General features: G+C 36.0%; 1 protein-coding gene across 2 annotated transcripts; it reads left to right on the plus strand.

Annotated features, from left to right (window-relative positions):
* The first annotated feature begins 3,910 nt into the window (after positions 1–3,910).
* LOC131167328 (pentatricopeptide repeat-containing protein At1g79540) lies at positions 3,911–8,109 on the plus strand. Of its 2 annotated transcripts, XR_009140094.1 has the most exons (3): positions 3,911–6,682; positions 6,792–6,923; positions 7,287–8,109. XR_009140094.1 is itself a non-coding variant. In XM_058126097.1 (2 exons), the coding sequence occupies exon 1, from the start codon at positions 4,265–4,267 to the stop codon at positions 6,662–6,664; it is 2,400 nt and encodes a 799-aa protein (XP_057982080.1). In that variant the 5' UTR covers positions 3,911–4,264; the 3' UTR covers positions 6,665–6,682; positions 6,792–7,115. The 2 variants fall into 2 exon arrangements, 1 of the variants encoding a protein (XP_057982080.1); XM_058126097.1 differs by lacking the exon at positions 7,287–8,109 and having other exon boundaries at positions 6,792–7,115.
* Positions 8,110–12,090: the final 3,981 nt, after the last annotated feature.

Raw genomic sequence — 12,090 nt, forward strand, 5'->3', positions numbered from 1 at the left:
ATTTTGCTGGATTGATGAAAAATATCTGTGTTATATGCAGATAATCTACGCCAGCTATTTGAAGAAAGGCCCCACTCATATTTCCTTGACATGAATTCCACAGTTCGGAAGACCTTCAGCATTCATTCATGGGCGTATCACATGAATGGGTGTAGCACTGTGCTTCAAATCCAAGCTTCACAGAGAAGCTCCCAAGACAATTACTAGATTGAGCTGTGCTCTTTGTCATCAGTCTTGGCCTATAACCATCTACTTCCAGGCGCTGCCTTCGCACCCCTACATATTAAAAATTTTAGAAACAGTAGTACACTACAGTTGTATATGCAGAGAATTTTTGGAGTAATGTTAGGTCTGGTTTCTAGGGTTCCCATTTGTTTTAACGTTAGCTATAGAGCATGGTTTGGTTTTGGAAAATGCCATGAACCTTGTTGGATTTGGACAAGTCTCCATCCAAGTAGGTTGACTAGGTGAGGGTTAATTGTAGTGAGGGAAATTTTTCAGTCAGTTCAATAACGCAAGTTTCCTGCTTAGGGGATTTATCATTTTAGGTCAATTCAATTGCTCTTTTTGTGAAAAAATAATAGGTTGGACACAGTCATCATCTTTGGTAATATTTAAAATATGCTAGAAGGATAACAAAGTATAGTGGACCAAATGGGAAGCTAAAAGGTGAATGTATTTTTGGATAAAGCATGCCTAAATCTTATATAAAATATGCTAAATCCATGTGAAGGGATTTTCTTTAGCCAAAGGTAATCATCCTATTAACCGGGCGACAAATTAGGGGGGAAGGCCGTTGCCTCGTGGGTTTGGTGCTGCATTGGTGGGTCCGAAGGACTCATTGATGGCAGAAGTTTCCATTGTCATAAAAAAAAGAAGAAGAAGTTATTTTCAAGTTTGTACAAGTGTATTGTGTTTGTTTCATGAGTATTTAATGAGTGTTTTAGAGTACTCATATTCTTGACAGCTTCTTAATTGGTATTATAGCCAAGAAAAATCCTACTATAATGGAAGTATGAATTTATGAAGTTTTACTGTGAGTTTTAAATTTATTATGTTTATGGTCAGTTGTTATTAATAAGTTTTCATGTTATTAGGGCCTTTCTAATAATATTAAAAATTCATAGGTCATTTTATTTATATTGCTTAGATGTTGCTGGAGTACCACTAGATAGATACTAAGTACCTAATGCCTATTCCTACAATTCACATGCATAAGAGTCAAATTGTGATTGGAACAAATGTCCGATACTTCTTTAATTTCTTATTGGAGGGCAAACAATAGTTCAATTTTGGTTTCGATTGGGTGGCGAAAAGTATTTTCTGACAAAAAGAGAAATGTAATATTTAAAGTTTTGAAAGAATGAAGAATAATAATTCTCCCCACAAACCCAAAAAAAAGTGTTTTCTTTTTGGAAAAATAATTTTCCTATCTTTCTTTGAAAAATATTTTCTTCTAATCGATAAGGTAGAAACTCAATAGTTATGTTTGTCTTGAAAAAATTAATGTATAATAAAAAAATTATTGACATTTTTAGTATCTCTCTTTCTTTAAAGCAAAAACCAAGAGCTGAGCCAAACTATGTCATATTCAAACTTGTTAAATTTATGAACGAACTTTAACTCTAACTTTGTTAAACTTTTACTCAAACTTGTTCATTAAAGTATTAACTAAGCTAGAGTTAAGTTGAGTCAAAATTCACCTTGTGTAAGCTTATTGATTAAATTTTCAACAAAATTTGAAGTTGAGTTGAGCTTAAATTAAGCTTGAAAAGTTTAAGCTTGTTCATCAAAGTACTGATGAGTTTATGAGGCAGAGCTTGTTATCGAGCTTTAGTTAATTTTAACATGAAGGAAAACTTTTTTGATAAATTTATAAAATAAACATACACAAAGATGAACATAGAGTGATGTGATGATGCTTCCATGTTGATGTCCTTTTATCTTAGGAGTTATCTCGAAAGGCAACCATGGGCTGAATTGGATTCTAGTTAACTTGCTAATTTTATTAATAAGATGATGAAATTAGGGTATTCAAATAAACATGAACAAATACATAAAATAAGGAGAATAAAAGAGAAGATATGTAAACTCTTTTATTGTAGTTTGGTAATGCTAAATTTGCACTTCTCTTTCAAGGTATTAACCACTTCGAGGTTCCACTATTACCGAATTCTTTACAATCCCTTGCTTTTAATTGGAGGGAAAGAAACTAAATACTTTTTGTAGTGTAGAAGGTACAAGAGATGAGAATGCTGCTCTTAAAAGAAGATGAGGAAATAAGAGGAATAAGGAGAAATTAAGAATAAAAAAACTTGTAAATGAGTATTTTTTATTTTTTTTAACAATTAATTCCCAAAGTGGGAACTTGGAGATTTGTTGAGTATAGAGGTGAAAATGGACCTGTCATGCCAGCCTCGATCAAAGGTGTGAGGATAGAAATAATAAAAGAATTAGGGAAGTTGTAAAAATCATAGGAAGGAGAATAAAAGAATGGTGAAGTTCTAAAAAACATAGGAGGGAGAAAATGGAGGAGGTGACCAGAACTAGATTAAAAAAGATAGAGAGGGAGAGAGAAAGGGATAGATATAGGTAAGTATAGGTAGTTTGAGATAGAAATAAACAAATAAGTGGCAAAGAGCCAAAACTTACAATAATAAACACACATTAAATATACCTTTCACTAATATAAATTTACACACTACTAGAATCCATTGCGAGTCAGGAGTGTCAAATTTGATGTCAAAGAATCCTCTTTGCATACGGTTAGATTATGTTATATAATGTTTGAGAATATTTTAAGGGCAATTGATTGTACTTTAAGTAGCCAAAAAACCGTTTAGGGAGGTAACTAATTAGTTACAAGCTGATTGCCTTCTACTTCATATAACTTAACCCAGAATGTTTTAAAAAATAAATATTTTTTTATAAAATTATTTTTTATAGATAATATTTATCAATAAATAGTATTTAATTTACATTTAAATGATAAATAAAAAGAACTTTTTAAAATTACTCTTTGCTTTAAGCAAGTAAATATATAAACTTTTTATTAAAAATATTTATTTAAAGAAGTACTTATAATAAGAAATTTAAAATTTTTTTGGATAAATACTTTTTTAAATAAGTACTTTTTTCGAAAAAAATACTTTTTTATAAGTAATTACAAACTATCCTTTAATTTACTAATTATCGCTAAGTTGGTAAAAGAAATTATCGTGCACTTACAATAATGAGCCAATTATTTATTGTACAACTTATCACTTAATTTTCTGTGTTTTTGTGCCGTCATGTCAACAACATAAGTGGACCTTTCAAGTTTTTTTTTTCCTTTTAACATGTGAACATTTGAATTTTTATTTTTCTCAATATTTTTTTTTTGCAGCCAAATTAAAAAAGTAAGGGCTAGCATAATTATCAAAAATAGTTTTCATTTTTCATTATTAGTTTTTTCAAAGAATTATAAAGCCCTTAGTTATTTTAAAATTTTTAAAATTTGGTATTAAAAGATAAAAGAAAGAGTGTGAAATTTTATAAAATTGAAAAGTTACCTTTTTTTTTTGCTTTTGTAATTCTTTAGAAAACTAAAAATAAAAAATAAAAAATATTTTCTACATCTAAAGCTTTACATATAATAGAAATGACCTGAAACTCGTGTTGTATTTCCAAGTACGGTTCGTGTTGCCCAACAAGTATCCTTTGGACCCCATGGATTGAGTGGCTCCAGCCCAATTTCAGCCCATTATTGTAAATTCAGGCCCACGGTGGCGGGGTTGCTCTTGGGCTGGGCTCGGGCGTTGGCTCTCATGAATTGCCGGCCCTAGCATGGGTTGGGCTTCGTGGTATGATTTTGGGCCTGGAACTTGGGCCGAGTTCACCCCTGCCTCAAGCCCTCAACCAGCTCGGCTGCTACCCCGATCCTACGTTGTCAATGACGAACACACTGCAGTCATCGTTTGTGTCTCTCGGCGGGCAGCTTCTTCCAGTTCGACGTCGCCGGCGATCCAACCGGTCGCCGCCCGGCCAATTTTTCCACTGTTAGTGATTGTATGTCCCATGCCGGCGCCGCCGCCATTGATACATCCGAGGAGTATCAGTTCGCAGATTTGGAAGCATCATTTACAATGCCGTCCTTCGAACTTTCAAAACAAAAAACCCTTCTTAAATCCTAAACCCTTCTCAACTGCACCTGAAAAATGAATGAATCTATTTTCTCTGGGAATTTCGTACCTGGAACGAAAACATTTTCATATCCGCCCTCGTCATGAAACTCTTACCCACGATTCTTGTACCGATTTCCAAGTTCACTTCCAAGCGGCCTTCTTTTCAGTATCTCCACGCCTCCCTGTTCACCTCCGCCTACGAAACTGCTATTTCCAGTAAAATCCTCACTATCCTGGAGACTGTGAACCCAATGGAGGATGCTCTAGAACGCTACGTTCCTGTTCTCTCTCCTAACATTGTGACTAAAGTTATCCATGAAGAGCGAAACCTTGAGTTGGCTTTTCGATTCTTCGTGTGGGCAACGAGACGGAAGAGTCTGTACAATTGGGATTCGCACAATCTGGTTATTGATATGCTGGTCCGGGATGATGGGTTTGCATTGTTCTGGAAAACTCTTGAGGAGCTGAAGAATTCTGAGGTTCCAACACCTACGCATTCTTTCGCTGTACTCATTCAGGCTTACTCAAAGTCGGGCATGGCTGAGAAGGCCGTGGAGTCGTTTGGTAGAATGAAAGATTTTAACTGTAGGCCTGATGTGTTCACTTACAATACAATTTTACACGTTTTGTTCCAAAAAGGGGTGTTTTTGTTAGCATTAGCAGTTTATAATCAGATGCTGAAGTCGGATTCTAGGCCAAGTCTGGCTACTTTTTCCATTTTAATTGATGGTTTATGCAAAACTGGCAAGACTGAAGATGCCCTCCAAATGTTTGATGAAATGACCCATAGAGGTATATCGCCAAACACAATGATATATACTATTGTTTTATCTGGTTTGTGTCAGGCAAATAGGACTGATGATGCACACAGACTGTTTTGTTCAATGAAAGGAAGTGGATGTGGTCCTGATTTGATTGCTTACAATGCTTTGCTCAATGGGTTTTGTAAATTGGGCAGGATTGATGAAGCTCTTGTGCTTTTGCAGTCTTTCAGGAAGGAGGGGTATGCTGTTGGGGTAAATGAGTATAGTTGTTTGATTGATGGTTTGTTTAGATTGGGAAGATACGATGAAGGGCTTGAATGGTACAGAAAAATGTTTAAAGAGGAAATTGAGCCTGATATTATTCTGTACACTATAATGATTCGAGGATTTTCAAAAGGAGGCAAGGTTGATGATGCTTTGAGGTTATTAAATGAGATGGCTCAGAGAGGTCTGGTTCCTGATACCTGCTGCTACAATGCCGTGATCAAGGGATTTTGTGATATGGGTCTTTTGGATAAGGCTCAGTCCCTGCAACTTGAGATTTCGAATAACAATTGTTTCCCTGACTCCTGCACTTACACCATTCTCATTTGCGGTATGTGCAAGAGTGGGCTGGTGAGAGAAGCACAAAAAATATTTGAGGAGATGGAGATTCTTGGCTGCTTCCCTTCTGTTGTGACCTTTAATGCTCTTATTGATGGGCTTTGCAAGGCTGGGGAGCTTAAAGAAGCCCACCTGCTTTTTTACAAGATGGAAATTGGGAGAAATCCATCATTGTTCCTTCGGCTTTCTCAAGGGACTGATCGGGTTCTTGATAGCACTAGCCTCCAGTCATTAGTGGAGCGATTATGTGATTCCGGATTAATTCTTAAGGCTTACAAGCTTCTCATGCAACTTGTTGATAGTGCAGTTGCACCGAACATTATGACTTACAATATCCTCATCAATGGCTTTTGCAAAGCAAAGAATCTAAATGGTGCTTTAAAGGTTTTCAAGGAGCTTCAACTCAAAGGGATGTCCCCTGATTCTATTACGTACGGAACCCTTATAGATGGGCTTCAAAGGGTTGGCAGAGAAGATGATGCTTTTGAGGTTTTTAATCAAATGATAAAGAATGGGTGCACGCCAAGTTTGGCAGTTTACAGATCACTCATGAGTTGGTCGTGCCGGAAGGGGAAAGTTTCATTAGCTTTTAGTCTTTGGTTGAAGTATCTAAGGAGCCTCCCTGGACGGGGATATGATGCTATCAAACTAGTAGAGGAATATTTTGAGAAAGGAGAAATAGAAAAGGCAGTCCGAAACTTACTTGAAATGGATTTTAAGTTAAAAGATTTTGATTTAGCTCCTTACACCATTTGGCTTATTGGGTTGTGTCAGGCAGGAAGACTAGATGATGCCTTAAAAATATTTTCTGTTCTTGAGGAGTATCGGGTCAATGTTACTCCTCCTAGCTGTGTAATGTTGATTGATGGTTTGTGCAAAAGCGGGAATCTGGACATGGCTACAGACATTTTCCTTTATACACTGGAGAAAAGTTTAATACTGATGCCGCGAATTTGCAACCGGTTGCTCATATCTCTTCTTTGTTCTGAGGATAAAGCTGGATATGCCTACGGTCTTGTTAGCAGAATGAAGTCTGTGGGGTATGATTTGAATGCCCTTCTTTACCATAAGACAAAGTTTCTGCTGCAGAACCATTGGAAAAGGCGGAAAGTGGAAAATTTTTCACCTGGATAAATTATAGCAATTACAGAGGTATTTGTCAATTTGGATATCTCTCTGTCATACTGTAAAGTATCTTTAGGATAGGGCCAATAGGCTGGAAATGAATAATTGTGGCCTTTGTATATCATGGGCATTGCAGAGGCATTGAACTTTTTCTCCTTTGCACTCTGACCTTTCCAATGCGCTGCTGCCATGAAGAATATTGTTGTGAAACAAAGGCACTGTGGCCCAATTTTCTCAAGTCTCAACCTTGAAATCCCCATTAATTCAGGTATTTACAGTACCATTTTTTTGCGGAGTTAATTGTGAGAAATAAAAAGGGGTGAATGATGAAGGAGGTGGATGACGGAACTTGTATTCTCTGAGTCATAAAGTTTTGTAATTTGTACACTGAATTTTCTGTAACATAACCAATTGAAAAAATGAAGAAATTCATTTGGTTTAAAGCAGTGGTTTGTTATTTGTACACAATTGGTTTAAAGCAATGGTTTGTTATTAGTACACAACTGATTCCTTGGAAGAAACATGCCTTAGAATGGTAGTGCATTACATGTAGCATGCATAGGGCAAGAAGAATCTATTAATCAGTTCTGAAATTAGAAATTCAATTCATTTTTTGCTTCGGCCTCTTCAGGATGACAAATTACAGCGGGTTGACTGTCCTGATGGCTATTTCACTGCTGATCTTATCTGGGTGTTGGCTAGAGAGAAGAATCCTCCTGCCCAGTGGAGAATGCTGTTTGATTTAAGGAGTACATTCCTAAGCATCCTTTTATTATGTGGTTTGCTGTCTTAAGCAGCATCAACACTCCTGCTACAATCTCCAATTGGGTTAACCACTCTACACTCCGTCACTTAAGCTATAACCGAGCAGGGAGTAGCAATCATTTGTTCTTTGAATGTGTCATCACAGACAAATCCATAGGAAGGCTGCAGATGCTCTTAAATTCCTATAGGTTTTTCGCTTCTTGAAGGATGATATTGAAAGGTTTCTTTACTTCAAAACAGTGCCTTTCTGGTGTCACAAGGCTGGTTCTGGCTGCTGGAGTCTACCACCTGTGGAGATCAAGGAACTCAAACATTTTTGAAGGCTCTATTATCAATTCTTGCAATTGTTTTCTTCCTTCTGTTGTATTTTCTTTTTCTCCCTTTGAGCTAATTATTCATCCTTACCTTCAAAAAAGAAAAAATGCAGTAGTGTGGTAATAATTTTTTGACAGTATTTTTGATATCTTATACATTCTGTTTCCCTGTCATTTCAAAGGGCATTGTCACTTTGAAATTTTAATGGTTTGGGATTTTGTGTTATTTTCAAGAGAATACTGCAATTTCAACTTTTTTTAGTTAAAGTGTTAATCTAACATGGTACCAAAGCTGGCTACCAGGAGGTCCTGTGTTCTAGTCTTGTTGCCCGCGTTTGTTATTTGGTGTTTAAAAAACTATTGTATTCCTTGTAATGGGTGTTTTCTATTGTGTGTTCTCTCTCCTCATGCTGTTGGGCTGCATGTGCAGCAACCTAACAGTTTAAGCTTTTAGGTAAAGTGGTTATCTAACAACTATCAAGGAAACAAACAAGCCTCACAAAACAAAACTTTTGGCTGTTCTAGTTTGGCTTGGTGAATTTGCATTGCAGTAGAGCATTTTTCATTCTTTTGGTCTTCTAGATATCTATGACGACCTTGTTGGCTTCATTATTCTTTGATTGATTTTTTTAAGGGAAGTTACACTTGATAAGTTGTTTACTTGTCTTGTTGTTCTTATATTCAACACCTTGCTGCTCTGTTTTTGGTAGCTATGTTTTGCCCATCTAAGCCTAAGCCTCTGCTTACACAGTTGCACACATACACACACACTCGGACATCATCTTGTTGACATTTTACTCACAACCAACACTAAATATCTACTGGGTAGAGTAGCTCTCTTTCTCTCTTCCACGCGTGAGTGCTACACCCCCACTTCTTGCTCCTGCTGCAACTGCTCTGTGTCTGTCTGCCACTCCTTTAGTTGCAAAGGTAAAGTTGCCTCACATCTATCTTTGTGTGTTCTCCTTCTCTCAGCCCTGCAAGTTTTCTTTTCTTCATTCTTTATAAAAAAACAGACAATACTGTTATAATAATTGAGAGGAGGCTAGGTGCTATATTGCTCAGAATGGTTGGAGGTACTTAAAAAAGGGCAAAAGACACTCACCTCTCCTGAGGTTTGGCAAAAAGATAGAGACCTCCGTTGAAGTTTCAAAAATGCCACAAACCCACCCTAAGGTTTCAAAAATGCTACAAAATTCTCTCGAAGTTTTCCAAAAAGACATCGACTTCCGCTAAAAAAAATTGTCTTTTTGCAAAATACAAGGGGAGGTTTGTGTCTTTTTGACAAATCTCAGGGGAGGTATTTGAAAATTTTGAAACCTCAAGGGAGCTTAATTTCTTTTGCCCTTTAAAAAATGGGATTTTCCTCTTAATTGAAGATTTTGTTTGAAAATTTTATCTAAATTGCCTGCTCTTTATTATGGTTTGTCATTTTTTTCTGTTTTGTCATTGCCATATTCTTCTTCATCATTCCGAATAGTTATTTTCTTAAATGTAAATGTGTCAAAATATAATGATTCAAGCTAATATCAAATTTGTTGTTGACTTCTTGTGCATAGGCGCAATGGAATTGAGTAACTCTGAAAGCTTCAAAGGTTTGTACTTCTTAATCTATTATTTGATAATAATCAGTTATCATTGTGATAATCTTTTCTTACAAATTTTCTTAGGAGTCGTTTTTTTTTGGTTGGAATTCACTGTCTTTGAAATCAGGGCACAACCAATCAAGTGCTCATTCTGCTTCTCTTGCTTATTATTTGAATTTTTTGTAGTTAGTTTTGCCATTTATATTGAAGCTCACGTGACGTTCAAGAATCCAACTTCCAACTTCATTGAAATATTGATGGATAATTTATCTTGAGAATTATTGTTTTTCCAGTTGCACCGAATTGTTGACCGTTAAATTTTCTTTTATACCTGTAGGTTGAGAAAATTTCTGATGTGTTGCAAGTTCATCATGATTTCTTTCCACGCACTTTACAGGAGAACAAATAAGGATGAAGGCAACTTGATTTTGAAATCAAGGTTTGAAATTTCCATGTTTTAAAAGAATTTCTGGCCGGAACACTGATGTTCCCCTTTTTTGCTGCCTAATTTCTTTATTTTTACATCCGGTTATTTATTTTTATCACAACAAAGCTCGCTGCCTGCTGTTTCATATTCTTTAGTCTATTTGTTTCTCTAAACTAACGTTCAGTAATTATGATCTTTCTCTCTCTGAACCAGTTATCTTAGATTTGGCTGTGAATTAATGTATAGTGATTTTGTTCCTTGCACATGCTGCCGAGTTTTCATTTTTGATTGTGCTGCCATCGTTAGATTTTGGGCATAAATAAAAAAGCTGATGAAATTTTTGGCTACAGATATTCCTGGCCCATAAAAAAGGACCAGGGATAACAAAATGATATTTCTTTTGGCATCATAATCTCTCTGCTACATAAAAGTTCTCTTGCCTCACTGTTGAATTAGTTTGTTATTTTTTTTTGAAAGCACTCTTCTTGGTCATTTTAGAGATATTGAAGTCATTACATTGCTTTACTCAAGTTGAAGGTTAGGTCCTGTCATTTCTTAGAATTTATGCTCTTTAAGCACTCACTGTTTTTCATTTTCAGTAAGAAATTCGAAGTAGGAAAGCTTCTTTAAAAATCGTACTTTTTTTCAAAAAAAAGTAGAAATAATTAATCAATTGACACAATTGACACACACACACACACAGAGTCAAGAAATGAAAAAAAAATATCTACAAATGCTAAGCAATCCATAGAATGGTTTACGTAATAGCCTATAAATTTTTAAGTACTTCGGAAAGGCTGCGTCTTGTAGACCCTTCGTGGTCTGCCTCTTCCCTGGACTCCGCATATGCAGGAGCTTTGTGCGCCAGGCTGCCCTATTTTTTTTTAGGTAATGGCTCCACTATACCTCAGAAGGATTAGTATTACTGATCTTGTTAATGACACCTCATCTTTTTAGTCCCTATTTTCCTTTTCCTGTTTTTGCTATGCCATAGTTTTCCGGAAGAAACAATTTCAATTTAAAAGAGTTGAGTTCACTATTGCTATTTGCATGTTTTTTTCGAAAGTGTTAAACAAGTTGTAAATTAAACCTAGTTGAAAGCAAGTCTTTTAAAAATCCATGATTTTTTATCCTTGATTGTTTAAAAAAATCTTCTAATACGCTTTAGTAATTGAATATATTAGTTTCAATAATAAATTAAATCTTTTCAAACTACTTAGGCTATACAAAATTTTATGTCTTAATTTGTTAGAAGAGAATATTCTATTTTATTAATTATTGTGGTTTGAGTGGGGGGTGTTTTTGTCTTTCACTCCTTTTTTAGTAGTATTAATATATAGGAGGGCAGACATGGAGCTGTCCAGGAAATTGCTTCCATATTTTTCTTCCTTTTTTCTTCTCCTTTTTTCATCTTCTCTTCTTGTATTCTCCCATCTCTAACCTTACAACATGGTATCGGAGTGTTGATTTCCTATAAATTTGATTTATCTAAATTGATTTCGATATTCTGTTTTTCATTTTTTTTCTCCTCATCTTCGCATAATCAGTTCTCAAATCTGATTTTCTGATTGGTTTAAGAGTCATTTTGGAATTAGGGACACTCTTCCTCTTGGTTAGGCTGTGTTGCATCACTTATAGGAAGGTGTGTTTTTGTGATGGATTGTTGATGTGAAGTCTGTTATACTCTGTTTTTGATATACTGCTGTTGCTGTTCCACTGTTCAGTCAGTACTCTGTTTCTGGTTCGCTGATGATGCTGTTTTAATGCTGCATTTGTTTGTGATTGATTGCTTTCAATCTGGTGTCAATTGCTGTTTAGTTTTGTTTGGTGTTTGATGACTCTATTACCTATTCTTGCCTGCACTTGCTCTGGTTGCTGCCAGCCAGATGCGTATAGCTGCTGCCAGGTTATCATTAAGTTGCTTGAGATGTTGTTGTGGTCTGCCCTTGTCTTCGTGGTCAAGTAATTCCTCCTAGGATATTTCAACTTCAGTTGTGGGGTCTGAGGCTGCCTCTTGAAATTCTAGATCTTTGAAGTTCTGAAGTGCTGTAAGTTTTGGATCTTTGAAGTTTTAGAGTGTTGTTTTGTGCTAGTGTGTGCTGCTGCTTCTCAAGTTTCTTACTGTGATAATTCAGCCATGGTCAGCAGTGTCTCTAACTGTGGTGGGGGAATTTTCGGAGGATGAGGATGGGGTTTGGGTGGTTGTGGCAGTGATAGTGTATTAGGACGGAGAGTTTGTTTTGGCAATTCTCACATCTGCACGCATTGTGACAAGGCAATCATACTTTTGATGGCAGTTAGGATTTCCTTGGGAGATCTACTTGGGCAATTTGTAGGGGTTTT

This window comes from Malania oleifera, chromosome 11, assembly GCF_029873635.1.
Source record: "Malania oleifera isolate guangnan ecotype guangnan chromosome 11, ASM2987363v1, whole genome shotgun sequence".
Lineage (NCBI taxonomy): Eukaryota > Viridiplantae > Streptophyta > Magnoliopsida > Santalales > Ximeniaceae > Malania > Malania oleifera.

Coding starts and splice junctions, on each gene's coding strand:
- LOC131167328 (XM_058126097.1), top strand. CDS start 4,265: ATGAAACTCTTACCCACGATTCTTGTACCGATTTCCAAGTTCACTTCC.